The sequence below is a fragment of the Plectropomus leopardus genome, chromosome 13 (genome assembly GCF_008729295.1).
Source record: "Plectropomus leopardus isolate mb chromosome 13, YSFRI_Pleo_2.0, whole genome shotgun sequence".
NCBI lineage: Eukaryota > Metazoa > Chordata > Actinopteri > Perciformes > Serranidae > Plectropomus > Plectropomus leopardus.
The window spans coordinates 16503841-16521083 of NC_056475.1; the positions used below are offsets into that span (position 1 = coordinate 16503841).

Sequence of the window (17243 nt, forward strand, 5' to 3'; positions counted from 1 at the left end):
GGCTGGTGTGACAAATCACCTCACTCCACTTTGCTCACGCTGCAGGAGCAACAACCGAAATATCAAACATGTTAAACGATGAGTGTCTCAGACCAGAAAGAGTGATTACAGCGGCTACACTGACCCTCTCAAAGTGCTCAAACAAGAAAGTTTTTGCAACATGACAAGTGACGTGATGTTTTGAGCAGTGTTGGGAAGGTTACTTCTGAAATGTAACAGGTTACAGATTACTAGTAACCCTGTTAAAAACTTAAGGAGTTACGTAACTTTTAATTACGTCATCAAAGTAATGGGAACTATTACAGTCAATGACTTTTCTGACAAATGTTTTTAACAGGGAAACAAAGCTGAAAAGACCTCAAAACACAAGTGCATAGATGGTGCACTCAAATTTGTCTCAATGCCGTTGCCGACCTGCGTTGTCCATAACTATGTCAAAACAAGGCATCCCTGCATGGCCGAAAGATGTAAAGCAATAGAATCAACGTTTTACTAAATATACAAACTATTTACTGAAAAGACTTGTCACACTTTTCAGATGAAACCTTTGTAATCACCAACATATTGATTGATAACTGTAATTTGATTACATATTTTTCTCTGAGTTACTATAAGTGATTACAATTACATTTATTCTGTCATTTAATTACTGCAACTAGTTATATGTAACTAGTTACTACTCCCTAGAATGGGATGATTGTAGACTTGTAAACATTTAATAACGCAAACATCAGTTTTGGAGGAAGTCAAAGTGACCTGATTGAAATGTTTGTGAAGCAGCTACTCCTGCCTACAAATGAAGCCTTCAGAGTGTGAGACACACAGTGTTATTGTGTGTGAGTGGACATGTCTTGATATTGTCAGAGAACAGCATCAGATAAGTCACTAACTCTTTCCTCTGTCCTTTTTCCATCAGAGATTGATGCAGTACCTTGCCTCCAGAAACACGCTCTTCAACCTCAACAACTTTCTAGATAAGGCTGCACTACAAGGTGATTTAATGCCATTTGGCTGTTTGTAAACTCAGCAGTGCTGTACATCTAACGAAATGACTTTATGTCGGACTCTCACTGGCTCTGTAACACTATCAATAAGCCCATTTCACAGGGAAGCTGCAGTCCAGGATTGAAATGGCTACAGATAAATGTGCTTTTTGTTTGATACAAGAAGCCGCTGAATGTTACTGAAAATGGAAACACATGCTCAGTAGCTTTGTAATTAAATAAACTAGCGCCTGTTCAAAACATGCCTGTTTGAAACAGGCTGACTGCTTGGCCTTCAGTATTGCTGCATGCAGCTTTCTCCAGAGCTGCTCATCCAAACAGCTTCACAATAGGGCTGCACAATATTATCGTTTTATTATCAGCTCGCATGACTGAGAAACACTGTGATATTGCACTTTGAACACGGTAGAAAAGTATTAAATTGCATTCTATTTGTAGATGCTTTTTTGTTTGATACACTCCCACTGACTGTATAAATTAAAGATGCAGCTACAGTGACGTCACTTATTGGTTTATTATTGACCATTTTCACCATCTTGGTGTTTTTGCAGCCAAAAGTGACCATATTTAGACAAGAGGTTAGATCTGTGCCGGAGCGAGGGGTGGATTTGACTCACACACTGTGGTGAGGCCTCGCAGACAGCCTGTCACTTAAGCTGTGCTGCCCTTAGATATTCGCCACTTTGGGCCTTAATAAAATATAAACAGATGAGTAATAATTGGCCCCTCATACAGTGAATGTTCAAACTAGCTATAGAAACCAGAAGTTTTTCTCCTACCAGGCTAAAAACATGTTTATTTCTGCTGTAAAGTTGGGTATTTTAACATGGGGGTCTATGGTCGTTTACTCTGCTTTGGAGTTGTCCTCGTGTAGTTTTTTGGCACTTCCACATTGACTTAATTTTTCAGCGATGGAGGCTGACGCTTGTACACATCATGCTGCCAATCAGACAGAGCCCTTGCCATTTGGCATCGCCTGATTGGGCAGTAACTGCACTCATGCGAGTGAGGTTTATTAAACTACTGCTGTCGTACAACAGGTGGAAAGTATGACAAGATAAGTGCAGATGAAAGTGCAAATGCCAGAGAGGAGCTGGCACCTAAAAAAGGAGTCTGGCGGCAATACTTTGGATATAGGAGAGATGAGGTCGCACAAGAACAGCTACCGTGCATTTTTTACATGTGTTGTTGACTTACTTCAAATAATCTTGGAAACCGATTGCCTTAAAAAAGTAAAGGAAGCAGAACTATACATTTTAATTTTTAGTTTACTTTATATTTAAGTATTAACGTTACTTGAAATTTACTTGTATTTAATTCATTTTGTGAAGTTGTTGCAACTTAAAAATGACAAGTGTATTACGTTTTTCTTTTAAGTGTTAGCAACTTCAGTAAATCAAGTAAGTCTGACTTAACTTGATCGCAACAAAGAGTATTTTGCCAATGACGAAGCTAAGAGATCTGCAAGTTCTGCTTTTCTAACATGTTTAAGAGAACACAAGTACGATAGACTGATTTGCAACTAGCAGAGAACAGACATATAGCAATGTAAACTTGGTTTACAGAAGTCGCTTAAACTTAGAAAGATGGATTTTATTAAACTTGTCATTTTTAAGTTGCAACAACTATGCAAAATTACATAAATAGTTATAATTGTTATATTTAATTACATTTTTTAACACAATCAGTTTCGGAGATTTTTTTAAAAAGTATAATCGACAGATCAAATCGTCAGATTTTACAGTGTAGTCAAGAATTAAAACCTTTTTCAAAGCCTCGTATTTCTCACACTTCAGTAAAAAGTGAGATTCTATCTCAACCTTTTCTTTTATGACAAAGTAAACACAACCTAGCTTTTTCCTGATATCATGTAGCCCTTTTACACACAACACTACCATTTCTTGGGAGTATATGTGTCCTTTACTAACAGCTTATTATTTTGGACCTGACTATTTTTGGGATCAAAACTGTTCATTCTGAAAGTTACATTGATGACACTTGAAATATCTGAGTTTCCTACGATGTAACATCTGGGTATTTGCACCGGACATTAAATACCGTCATATACCGTATACCCCACTGAAATTTCAGGAGGGTATTAAGGTATGAAATATTCCATACTGCCCAAGCCTATTCAACACCGCACTTCCTTTGGTCCACAGCAATATTACCACCAAGTATGAAGTCGGATAAATCGGATGGTTTTTAAGAGAACGAAATGCATACAGACAGACAGAGACTTTTTCCATTTTAGTTAAAAGTAAAACTGAATAAGTACTCAAATCGCAAGGTTAAGATGGTGCACAGGCCAATGCAGAGAAAAGCAGATTGCTCATGTAGAAGTTAGTCCATTTCATATGAGAGGGATTATGGATTCTTAACCTGGTTTGAAAACAGGCCAAAGTGATCAGTGTGTAACTGCTGCGCCCCCTCTGTGCCTCCCCAGGGTATAACATGTCAACTTTCATCAGACGCTACAGCCGCTACCTGAATGAAAAAGCCATGTCTTACAGATTAGCAGCAGTGGACTTCACCAAGATGAAGAGAGGGTAACAAACTCAACACACACTACTGACACACACCTCACATATATGGAGATGCATTATGGGCCTTGTTAATCAAAAACACATGGAAATATTATTCTTATGCTTTTAACCCTTTAACACCTTGATCAACATCACTTTTCTTATACTGCATTCAGATGCCTTTCACTAGCATATAAACCTCTAAAAACCTGAGAAAATTGGTTTTATTTCTTTCACATACATGGGGAAACATATAAACACTGCATGTACCAAACTGGGAAAAAAAGAAAATGTAAAAGGTGATAAATGCTTTGAAAATTAACTTTCCAAAAAAATGTAATTTATTTAAATACAATTCAAACTTTATGATTTTTTAAAATATATATTTAAAGTTATTGTTCTTTAGTACTTTCTTGAAGTAATTTTCTTGTTTTTTTGTTTCTATGTTTTTTTTAAACTTTTTTTTGTTTATGATCTGGGTTTTTATTTTTGTAAGTTTTTACATATTTCTTCCCAATTTTTGGGCCATATCTTGTTAAGTCGTTTGCTGCCCTCCTCGGTGTCTTAAAGAGATCAAGCCAATTTGCTCAGGTTTCAAAGGGTTAAGCAAATGGCAATGGATGTTTTTTTCATTATCATGTTTTACTTCCGCAAAAGTTACATAATTTAAATATAATTACTATTTAGTTAAACACCAGCAACTTTGGCCGCAAGTAAGAAGAATTATGGGATAATTGTAACTGCCCCCCAAATAAAATGCTTAAGTAGCACTAGTAGAAAAGTGTCAGAAAGTCAGTCAACTGAACTCCACCTACAACAATCATATTAGTAGTGGTCATACTAAACAAGGCTGTGGTTTATTGAACTGAGCAGCATTGTTTTCCTTATAAATTACACTTTTTTATTTGTAGTGTGAAGAATGTGTTATTTCAAAATAAACACAGTCTCACCTTAAAGTGTGTTTCTTGCTGCTAATCCACATTAGGAGCATATATCTGTGGGACCTCCTCACACACACACGTCAGTCTGAAGGCCTGATTAGTCCTGTGTGTGTGCGTGTTGCATGCGTGTCTGTGTGCATGTATTCTTGCCTCTTACCAGGGCTGATGGTGTGATGCGCACCATGAACACAGAGAAGCTGATTAAGACCCTGCCCATCATTCAGAACCAGCTGGATGCACTGCTGGATTTCCAGGTAAACACCTGACTGAAAGACACAAGACTTATGTAAAATACTGCAATATCGAAATACAATCTCTAAATGACAGTTTCTTTCCCTCTTTACTTCTTTGCTCCAGCCTAACTCCAATGAGCTCACCAATGGAGTGATCAACACAGCTTTCATGTTGCTGTTTAAAGACTCCATACGGTTGTTTGCTGCTTACAACGAGGGAGTCATCAACATGCTGGGTAAACTGCATATATTGTGCAATCAGGGTTCAAACATATTTTCAGGGACAAAATTTCAAGGACCCATACCCCCCCTATGTTTTTAAAAGAGGTTATTTGCTCAGGTTTTAAGCATTTAATTACCAAGCCAGCGAGGAGTCAGGCTGAGAACAGAACATCTGAGTCTTTAGTGAGGAGTTCATCAAATGATTCATTATTTAACTGATCTGATCTGAGGTCGATCTACTACAGATATATAGTAGACTGTGTGATTTATTTCAGCCTGCATGGACACCAGATGTGCAGATTCATTGGGACTAATCAGCAGCAGATTGATTTTTTTTTAGCAGTTTTTAATTGTATGCACTTTCTAACAGTATCATTTAACAAACCAGTGAGCTATAAAATCCAATTACTTATAATAAATAGTGCTTTTCCCTCATTTGTGAATAAATAGTGATCCTGTGCTGATTTTGGTCTTTTGATACACAGAGAAATACTTTGACATGAAGAAGAACCAGTGCAAAGAAGCTTTGGAGCTCTACAAGACTTTCCTCAACAGGATGACCAAACTGTCCGAGTTTCTCAAAGTGGCAGAGGTAACGTCCATTTGTCCTGCTGCTCCTCCACGGAGGAAACGCAGCGTTAAACGCCACTGGAGAGGGCGAGAATATCTGTCTGGGGTGAATCTCTACGGTCTCCTGTAAACACATCTTTATGTTCCTCTATAATTTTGTCCTCCTCAAAAAGCAACCTGTTGAGATTCACACCAGACTTCTGTTACCCTTTGGATCTGATTTACGGTCGATATTTTCCTAAAAACTGACCGTAGATCAGTGACCACAGGGCTCTCCTTAATCTTCCAAGTGTTTTTTTTTTTTTGCCTCTAGATGTTCCTCCTGTTTCTGTCCTTCTCTTGCCCTGACCTGGGGAGGGGGTTACTCCATGACGAGTGATTAATGGCTAGCCTATCAGAGAGCCACTCATGTAGCGCTTCCAGTTGAGGGACCCCTCGCGTGCTGCCTGTTCACATGCCTGCACTGCATGCCCAAGCAAGCTCTTTCTCTATCACTATCTCTGTCCTCCTCTTATTTTATTTCCTCCCTTTTCTTAAAAAAAAAAAATCTCTACAATGGCTGTTATCCTATTAACAGTTGCTAGGCTTCACAGTGAATATAAAACAGTTTTATCCTGCGTAGCATTATCCCGCGCGCCATCTTCAAAGGCTTTCTCTCTGCTTGGTTTCGTTCCCATTTAGAGGGAGGTTTGGGGTGCAGCCGCTCGATCCAAAGAAAAACAAAACAAAACAGACTAACGTTGACTTTAAGGACCCATTCATTTTACCTGTCTAACAAAATGTGTGTTTGTCTGTTTGTGTGTCATCTGTGTCCTCCCCTTTCTCTTTCTGTTCAAAGTCAACATTAGTTGAGTGTCTTCCTTTTGGATGTTTCTTACCTCGCAGTTGTCACGTGACCTGTTGTCTGCCCTCTCTGCCCTGCCTGTTCAATCAGTCGGTGTGCTCAGCATTCATTTCAAACCAGTCTCCAAATCTCAGTGTGTGTGTGTACTTATAAGTGTGTGTGTACATATATTGTGTATTTATATAGGTGTTTGTATGCGTGTGCATGCGCCCTCCTCCCCTCCTCCTCTGTTGTCTTTATTTGTTTTCCTTTCCAGCCACTGCATGACGTAATGAATGCTTGGGTTTGATTCTTCTTTCTCCCTCCTCCTCCTCCTCCTCCTCCTCCTCCTCCTCCTCCTTCACACGCCTCTTCCCTCTTTTTACTATTGGGTTTTTTGGTTTATTCCTTGTTTTTATTATTACATTGGGTTATTTTTTTTTTTTTGCCTCCCTCCTCCCTCCCCTTACCCCCTCCCTCCTTTTTTGTGACACAGCGAGTTGGGATAGATCAGGGCGACAGCCCCGATCTCACACAGGTCAGTCTACATCTCATCTCAATCAGTCAATCAACCAGTCAGTCAACCAGTATTTAAATCCGTCAAGTCAATCCCATAATGCTTCATTTCTAAACGCTCCCGTTCCCTACTCACCCTACAGACCTGCCCACACTGCAGCTGCCCTGTCCTCCTCTGTTCTTCACTCTCCTTAACTCCTTTGCCTTTTCTCCTTTTCTCTCGGAGTCTAGAATAGAGAGGAAACAATAAATGAAGACCTGCAAATAGCCTTGAAGCACATTCATTTTTCATAATCAATAGCAAAAGGAATGACATTTTTGTCCTTATCTGAATCACTGCAGAACAAATTTTACTCTAAAAAGGTAAGATGCAGTTTTGCAGCTGAATATCAAAAGTTTTAGCCTCTTTTTCTTTCTTTTTTTTAAATGCATATTTCTATTTTAGATGTCCATGACCAGGGCTTATTATCTGTCTGAATTTCCCTAGCAGTATTTCTGGCATTTTCCCAGTGTAAATATCAAGGCTTGTCTCTTCATTCAAAGGCTTATCATATAAATAAGTCAGCACAGCTTTATGAAATAGGTTTTTGCCCACATAAGCAGTGTTCAAAACATTTCCCATGAAAAGATTATGTCCCTTTGCATTAGCTGTGGGGAGAGCAGCGAATGGTTTTTATTAAATAGGTCTCTGCAAATATGACTTGGATAGGTGTACATAATGCCATCAGAAGCACTGCATATCATGCTAAAGGCCCCAATTGCAAAGTATCCTTTTCAGTGAAACCATAATTGGATGTTTATAATACAACAAATTTCCATTAACAAACTGAAAAGGGCTGACTTTTTTTTTTTAATTAACGCTATGTTTGTAGTGCTTATGAAGACCTTATATGCGCTTATTCAACCACATAGTGACCCATGCCTTATACTAAGCATTAGATATGTGTCTGTTTTACTTTTAAACCTTAGCATATTCTAGATTTCTCTGAAGAAGGATATCCAGAATTCGCATTTTACTCTCTTTCCCCCTTAAAATAAGTATATGAGAAATCTTTTCTTTGCTTGTTGTGTTTGCGTTGTGTTCTCTGGTGCTGAAATGTAAGGCTCTAGGTGAAAACCGTGGTATCACATGTGGTCAAAATGAACCCATCCATCCTTTTTTTGTTTTACAATAAAGAGTGCCGGCCAGCTGCTCAATGTGTATACCTGGTTTATCACCAGACGTTTACATTTCACTGAGTTAACTTCCTTGGCTTCCAGTGGGATAAATTTTGGTACTTAGTTCAAACTAAATCAAACGACTAAAAGGTTAATTTGACTGTTAACCTAACGTGGAATCCACCAGTTAACTCTTAATTTTGGACTGTGATTTTTTTTACACGTATGCGTGCGTAAGTGTGTGTGGTTATGAGAGCGTTTGTGCACTGCTGGCCTCTGCATGGGCTCGTTAGACGGTTCACAGACGTGTTTGTTGTGTTTCTACTCTGGAGCCCTGCAGCGATGATGCTCTGCTCTGCCCTGACCTGTCAGTCCCGCTGTGGACTCGCTTGCATGATCCGAGGCTGATGTGTGCATGCTGGTCAACCAAACCTGATGAAACCAAATGCAAAACACAAAAAAAAAAAAAAAAATCAAAGAGCTGTCGTAGAGTAGACAATGAATTTGAGGGTAATGTCTTAATCTTGCTGCTGCTTTGTGTGTGAGTGAGTGAGATAAAGTGAGACGGTGAGGAGAGAGTGGGAGTGAGAGACAGCAGTGTGTCCAGTTTTATCCGCTTGTCTGTGGATCTAACGTTACCCCATCGACTCCCCTCCCATTTACCCCCTCCTCAGGCTCCCAGCTCTCTCCTGGAGGCTCTGGAGCAGCATCTAGCCTCTCTGGAGGGCAGGAAGCTCAAGGACCTCTCCTCTGCCAGCAGGTATGATCAGATCAGCTGCACCAGCCACTTAAAGGGATAGTTCACATTTTCTGAAGTGGGGTTGTCTGGGGTACTCATCCATAGACAGTGTATTACATACTGAAGATGTCAGTCGGCACGCTGCCAGTTTGGAGAAGCAGGCTGGTGTCTGACATGGAAGCTAAGCAATCTGGAGTCAGTGACAAAACATATTTTAGCCACTTTTAAAAAAGTCCCACCTAAAAAAAAAAAAAATCATTATCATTAAATGTATTGTATATATTTATACTACATATAGAATCTTTTAATTGCTTTACCTTGTTAGGGATGTCCCGATCAGATCAGAAAGATCAGTATCGAGCCTGATCAACGCGTTTTTAATTGATCAGGATCGGTTATTTTGAGCGAGTGTCGCGCCCAATCCTTTGTTTACATCCTCCATTTCACAGATGTTGTAAACAGTAAACAGAGAGCAGGATTTGCAGCAGATAGTCAGCTTTTATTGTAAAGCTGCTACTTCAATAAGTAGACTGATGTTTTTTAATGTTCTGCTTAAGCTGCTACACCACTTTAAGTGGAACTGAAATTGTTTTTGTTCACTTTTAGTGAACTAGCATTACTATAATGCTATAATAAGCAGAATTGTGACTAAATAATATTTGTTGTGATGGGGAATGTTAAAGTTCAGCTATAACGTGACTGAATTGGAACTGTGATTATTATATTCCTCATTTATAGTGTTCTGTGCTTTTATTGCAATGCTACACTAAGATCTGAGAGCAATTTCTAAAGACATTAAGTTTGTTTACTTGCTTATTTTGTTGGAAAAACAAATGCTGAAACATTTTAGGTTGTTTGTGATTTTGTTAAAATAAAATTAAAATAAAACCTTAGGAACAATTTGTTTTTTGTATTGCATCACAGAGCTATTAAACTGTCAAGCACATTGATTTCAATAACTTTGAAGTATTTAAAATGTGCATTGTGCAGTTGTATTATCCAGGTAAATACAAGTACCACATCAGGACTTGGTATCACTGATACTCAATATCAAATGACTCAGAGGCAAAAAGAACTTGATCAGGACATCCCTACCTGCCGTCATTTCATTCACTGTGATTTCAAACAGGAAACTGAAGCCATTTTAAATTTCAGACTCCACTGAGAAAAACAGTGATTACCGTCTATTACTGCTGCCTCAAAGAGTTATTTTGTTTGTGTCATTGTATGATTTTGGGGTTTAAAAGAGTTCGTTCAGATTCATCAGTGTTATACAATAACAAAAACTGAATAACAGATCTAAGCAGCGCTAAACAAGCAGCTCTCGTGTTTAGTGAGCTAAAATGACAAAAGCTTAGATGGGGAACTAAAACTGTTCATATATTTCTTGTTGAAACTTGATGTCTGACAGTAAGGAAAAGCAGTGAAAATACTCTGAATATCACATACATTTGAACAGATATCAATTTTTATTAGGTGGGACTTTTTTAAGTTGGCTAACATAAGTTTTATTGGTGACCCTCTGCAGCAGTGCATTGCTTATTTTCTGTGTCAGACTCGTCTCCTTCTCTAAACTGGGGGGTGTGCCAAACCCCTATCCACTGTAGGCAATGCACAAACTATAAATAAGTACCCCATTCAACGCCACTACAAAATATCCAGACTACTATAACCACTACCGCTGCTCCATCCTACTGCAATTAATACTGTACAAGTACTATTGCTGCTACAAGCACTACTGCCATTAGTACTACTGTTGCACTAATGGTACAGCTGTTACTACAAATACTGAATAACAAGATGAAGAGTCTACAGGCCCGTTAGCAGCTCTGCAAGGCTGAATTTAGACTGAGTGGGGCTGATGCTTAGCAGGTCATGTTTACCATTTTAGTGTACAGAGCATGCTAAAAATAACTAATTAGCACTAAATGCAAAATACAACTGATAGAAGTGTCATTAGTTTTGCAGTTTTTTTGTTGTTGTATGTGTATTGAACAAAATTGCAACATTAAGTAGATGGTGCTGAAGAAAAAGTGTAGTTACTTTAAAAACTGTACTCAAGTAAAACTAAAAGTAAAAAGGAGGTAAATGTGTATTGAACAAAATTGCAACATCAAGTAGATGGTGCTGAAGAAAAAGTGTAGTTACTTTAAAAACTGTACTCAAGTAAAACTAAAAGTAAAAAGGAAATTTGCTTATTTAGAAAAACAAATGCCACTGGATGGAGAATATTACCTTGATTTTAGTCCTTTTCAAAAGGGGTACTTTTTGCACACTTTCATTAAAAAAAACGTGGTTTCAAATTGAATTATAACAGTCAAACTCCTCTTTGCATGTATTTCTGTTTTAACTCAGTTAAGGGTCATTGTAACTGATAATAACCATAGATCTATAATAGGCTATCGATACCCTTACACAGCAATACTACATTAAATGTAAGCATACACAATTGTAAGAGCTCTCCGTTTCAAAACTAGTTGAGCAACAATCACAGCACAGAGTCCTTAAATCCACGCCAACAATTTCATTTCATTCTCTAAAAACGGCCTTTGCAGCAACTAGCTAATTATCAATTACATCCGTCAGTCGCAAATGTACCTAATTACAATTAACCAAAGAAAGATGACAAAACTCAGACAATTAAAAAGAATTACCGATAAAAAACAGTCCAAAGGACACCAGAGGATGCAACAAGCATAAAGCTACACACATTAAATAGCCCGACACTTATTTCAGCAGCAGAATAAAACACCGTGTCAGCCAACAAAGTTATTAAACAATAAAAACAGCGCTCAGCAGCTTCAGCCACAAACATATTAAAGCAGTTAGCTTGTTGCTGCACTCACCTTCTGTCAGTCTCGCGCACCGCACGAGTCCTCCTCTGCTGCACGTTCAACTTCTCTGCTCACCAAATCTTCGCTAAAACCAGTCCACTCAGCTGTCCTGTCCCAGTAAAACCAGTCCACTCAGCCGTCCTGTCCCAGTAAAACCAGTCCACTCAGCCGTCCTGTCCCACAAAAACGCCCCACACACCTCACTGAAGATAAAAGTTCCCCAGAGACACCAGAAAACACAGCAGAGGTATCCATCACGAGCACGTTAGCCACACCCACAATGCACCTGTCAGTGACGCAATGTCGTTGACGTGGCTGATCATTTTTTTCCGTTATTGATCCGTTTTAGTCTCTGTCTTCTGTCACTTGTCCTTTTGACAATATGCGGTTTCTGTGATGTCAGGCTCCATTATTTACTTTTTTTTCCCACAAAAAGTTGAATAAAAAAAGTTCTTTGGATAATTAATTGTAGCCTACAAAGTGAGATATCAAAGTGAGAAAACAGAGATAGCATTTTATAAGTAGTAAAACAAATAATTGGTTATAAAGGGGTATGAAGTACATTAGATAAACTTTTTTTTTTTAATATGCATGTACCAGAAACTGCATTGAAATGATAAAATCTATCATCTAATCTAATCTATCTATCTAATCTAAAATTAATAAAAAAAAATAAGTGAAGTAATTGGCAATTTCAGATTTGTATATAAAAAAATTACCTACTAGGAGAATGAGATTTATCATAAGATTCGATTAATTAACCTTCCTTTCAAAATAAACAATAACATATTTGAGATAAGTTTTAATAAAGTGACCAGTTTTGCTTAAAATATTTGTTTTTTCATATCTCCAAAATTTATCAGAATGTAAACAACAACAAAAACAAAAGAATGTGTCAGCATGTCAGGTTCATTGTTGCAAAATTTCCATTTTTCATCAAAGTCAGTCTTGACACTATTATATTATAAGGGACTATATGCCGAAGTATAATGAAACGAACAATAACTTAACCAATGTATGTACTGTTTACTAACTGCAGACTACTTCTACTTTTCTTTCTATTTATTTATCTATTTTTGGGGCAGACAGTCACGATGCCCACAGGATGAATCTGACTTATTTTATTTGTAATTTTTCATCTAGTGCATCATATAGTCAAAATGTAAATTTGTCAAATACAGTTGGTTGTCTGACCATTTGGTTTTGTTTACAGTGAGGCATTAAAGCCTCTCAGGACTGCTGGCATGGCTGTAGATTCTTGGTCTGATTAAAATAAAGTTCAGGTTACAAACTATAAAGTGCAACTCAGTAAAAAGAGCAAAGACAAGCAGAAACAAATCGATATACAGACCAGCTTTGCAAAAATATGTTTGTGTGTCTCTCCATTAAGATCCAGCACTTTGTCCAGTGCGGTGTCCTCTCTGTCCAGCACTGGGATCTCTCTCAGCCGCATGGATGAAAAGACAGATGACAACAGACTGCAGCAACACAAGGTGGGACATTTGCAAGACATTTTTACATATATAGACAGTTTTGGACAGCAAATACCAGCAATACTGTACTGAATGAAATCACAATATGCACATTGCAGGTGCACACATCTTCTCACGCTGTTTTTCTTTCTCAATGAGAGAGCACACTGAAATCACTTTAGTTTTTGTGAAATGTTTTAAGTCTTTCTGTCCTCCATGCTGTTGTTGAAGCTGAATGGACATGTGCATTAGTCCTGCAATACAGCGAAAGACACTGTCCGTCTCTGGCTGCTGGCCCATAGCGTACAGAGCTGCACAGAGAATGACAATGAAGTCACAACCTCAAGTCCCTCTGCAGTGGATTCATTATTGAAATAAAGAAGCATCCAGGAATATAAATATTTATGAAGGCCACGTGCTTTATTGTTGTCTCTCCAAAAGAGGTTAACACTATGTGTGTGTGCTGCAGGGCTGTTTACATAATAACATATGATACTGTCAATGCTTCCCATTACAGGAGGACGGTCATAAGGTGATTGACATTCAGACACCTAATGTGTCACCCAGCACCCAGTCAGTGGGCAGTGCCAACAGCAGCAGAGGGGCCACAGATCTCTTCTCCAACTCACCAATTGTACCCGTCAACAACCAGTGAGTCTTTCTTGCAAAAAGTCCACTTTTTCCCTTTTTGCCTGGCTGTCAGTAACAATATGATTTTTATGCCTCCACACAGCAATAGCCGAGGCCGGTGACATTATGTTTTCTGGTCGTCATATTCCTGGGAATGAGATTGGGAATTTGTTTAAATTGACACAAACATCCACTTGGACTCAGTGATGAGTTTATTAGATTGTGATGGTCGAAGGTTGAAGTCCCCGTGTCCTCGTCAGTCTAATTTTTGGGAATGAGATATCTCAAGAACAACTTGAGGGAATTCCTTCAAATTTGGCGCAAAAATTTGAATAGACTCAAGGATGAGCTGATTAAAATGTGGTGTTCAAAGGTCAAAGTTACTGTGACCTTGAGTCCGTGTCATTTTTGTGAACGCAATTGAATATGGCCCAAGGGAGTTTCCTCAAATTTGACACAAGCGTCCACTTTGACTCAGGAATTAACTTATTGGAATCTGGTGGTTGAAGGTTAAAGGTCAAGGCCACAGTGACCTCATAAAACATATTTTTGGCCATAACTCAAGAAACTTGGGGCCCACCTTGAAACAGTGATGACTGTATAGATCTTCTTGGTTTGAAGCATCCATGTTTTCACAGACGTGGATGTAAACTGTGGGCGTAAAACTGCATGGTGGTATTTCTTTAAAACGGTCTATTCTGGTTATATGAAAGTGAAACGTGCTCTTCTCTCTGTTTTCCTTCCTGCAGTGTGCCAAACCTGACCAGTGAGCTGTTCACCCTGCAGCCTAACTTCACCCCCATCCAGACCACACACACTGTGCCCAACAATAACAATGCCTGGGGAGGTAGGACTGCATACACAACCAAACACACACACTCATATAAACATGCAAATATACAGCAAAGCACCGCTCAGAGCTGGATACACTGTGACAGTGATTCCCAGTTGCTTCGTGCTCTTGACTCATTTCCCCTCTTTTCTTCTTTCATGTTACCATGGTAACCTTTGGATGTCAGGTGACCTGCTAAAGCCAGCCCCACCCGCTCAAATTCACAGCCCCGAGTCCCATTGCACTCTGGGAAAATGCTGCCCAACGATTTGGACTCGTCATTAGCCAACCTCGTTGGTAGTAAGTACAAAAATGTCTCTACAAATATTCAGTGGTCACGCTTCTGTTTGTTGCTGCCTTCCAGCTGATGTTGTCTCTTGTTTGCTTTGCTCAGACCTGCAGTTTGGGGGGACGCCTGCTAAAAAGTGAGTGGGCTTTTTATGACTCCTAAGCCACAAGCAAATAAGTGTTTAAATTATTATTATGATTCATTATTTCTCTTTTGATTTTTGCATCATCTGTGCACCTGAATGTTCTGTGTGTTGTTTGTGCATCAGGCCAGAGCTCCAGTGGAGTCAGCTGGTAGAGAAGAAGCCAACAGGAGGGGGCGGCTGGCAGTCGAAGACCATGTGCACCAGCACCAACTGGACTCACACCACCCATCCCATGGCACCTGCACCCATGCCTGTCCCTCAGATGGTAATTTAACCCTTTGAAACTTGGATTGACATCAGTTTTCTTGAGCTGTGTTAAGATGTCTTTCACCACTTGAAGTATTTTAAAACTGAGCATACTGGTTGGATTTCTTTCTAAAACAGGGGAAAGGGCAATGAGCAACTTTATATGAAATGTCCTGTAAATTTAAGAAAATTTGCTAATTTAAAGAGAGAGGGAGAGAGCGAGAGTGTTGTATGAAAATTATCCAAAAAACCCAGCAAAATGTCTATATTATATATTATGTTCATAATCATAACTTGATATTTAAAATTATGTTACAGTTTATAAATATATATATATATTATATATATATATATATATATATATATATATATATATATATATATATATATATGTAAGTGCAATGGAGTAAAAACATTTCTAAGATCAAGTGCAAAAGACACAAATCACCTTTACAGCCGAACATCAAGTGAAATATGGTAGTTTTAATACGTGTGCTGCTGGCCCCGACAGGACAGGTCACATTGCATAAAAATAATGTATTTTAAGTATTTCAAATACACAAATACAAGCTCCTAGTATTTTGTCACAATTTACATCTTTTTTCTATACAGCAAAATACAAGTTACAAAATACTCAAAAGCTATTAACCCTTTAAAACCTTTAGCAACATCACTTTTCTTGAGCAGCTTTCAGAAAACTTCCACAAGTATTTAAACCTTTGAACCCTGTGCAAATTGGTGCAATTTCATTCAAAAACATGGGAAAAAAGCACATTGGCAAGAAATGTTCCACAGAGTGAAAGAATTTATTAGATTTAAAATTTTCTTTTGGAAACTAGGGGAGAATATCTAGGGGGAAAAGGAAAAAAAAGTTAGGAAGAACCATATTTAAATATTATTATCATAATTAAGTATTTAAAATTATGTTCCAGAATTATTTTTAATTCATTTTTAAGCACTTTTCCAGGTCATTTCCTTTTTTTATGTTTATTTGATCATTTTTTAAAAATTTAAAAATACAATTCAGGTAATTTGAAAAAGTATATAAAATTTTAAAAAGAATTTCTTTTTAGTTTTTTAATTTATTTTTTTCTTTTGCTGCTCTGGCCTTCTCCCATGTTTTTGAAAGAAATCAAGGCAATTTGGGTTCAGGTTTCAAATGGTAAATACATTAAAAATATATCTAAATGAAATACTGCTTATATATGATGGTATAAGCAGTATTTGATATGATCAATGAGAAACATTTTAGATTGTTAAAGTGTGCTGACAACATCGCCTTAGTTGGGCTTGTTGTACAGAGAACAGAGTCGTTAGCTGAAGCTGCCTTTCTGGCCCACACGAGGCCCTGCAAACACAGTGTTACTTTGGCCAGGTAAGAATATTAGCTATTGGACTCTCGGATGAGCCGCTCTGAAAGTTTATTGTCAAGAGATGCTCACAGCAACTCTATCCTCTCAACTTAGTGGCCTCTGAGTTAGTAAGCAGATTTTAGAATTTTGTAAAAAAAAAAAAAAGTTTAACTTTTCACCCTCCTGCCTAATGCCTCACCTTAACTGTTGATCTGAGAATAAACTGTGTTGGATTGTGTAACTTGAAAGCAAAATAGTTTGCAAACCCTGACAGCCTTCGGCTAAAGTTTTTACAAAGAGGACGAGGGGGAACGTGAGGAGTATCCTGGCAGAGAGCTCTCATCCTCTTTCAGCCAGTTTGAGCTCTTGAGCTCTGGGAAGCGCTACAGAGTCCCTCTGGCAACTGAAAATGCATTTAAGAAGTCCTTCATCAAGTGCCATCAAGTTTCTGAACTCAACAAAGTGACTGATAAGATTTAAGCCACAAACAGGCATTGATATGAGCTGTTTTTATGTGTAACACGACCTTATCAATATGTTCAGTATCAACCAATTATTACCAACTTTTACCTTTACCTCTTTATGTAGTGAGTTGTTTTACATGATGCTGTAATCGACAAAAAGCAGCAAGTTTTCCTGCACAGAAAAGGCCCCCACCACCTCTTTTGTTTTTGTTGTTGTAGTTGTTACGCATCTTTTGTGGTTTTGTATC

The 17243-nt window shown here is 38.2% G+C and overlaps 1 protein-coding gene across 1 annotated transcript in view; it reads left to right on the forward strand.

The window, feature by feature from the left end:
• Window positions 1-17243, forward strand: part of LOC121952578 (phosphatidylinositol-binding clathrin assembly protein-like) — a 39062-nt gene that overhangs the window by 15678 nt on the left and 6141 nt on the right. Inside the window, 13 exon segments of the mRNA XM_042499342.1 lie at window positions 917-992; window positions 3451-3553; window positions 4631-4724; window positions 4828-4939; window positions 5411-5517; window positions 8667-8752; window positions 12956-13058; window positions 13555-13688; window positions 14417-14514; window positions 14687-14728; window positions 14731-14799; window positions 14894-14924; window positions 15057-15198. Coding sequence (XP_042355276.1) covers window positions 917-992; window positions 3451-3553; window positions 4631-4724; window positions 4828-4939; window positions 5411-5517; window positions 8667-8752; window positions 12956-13058; window positions 13555-13688; window positions 14417-14514; window positions 14687-14728; window positions 14731-14799; window positions 14894-14924; window positions 15057-15198 — 1197 coding nt within the window.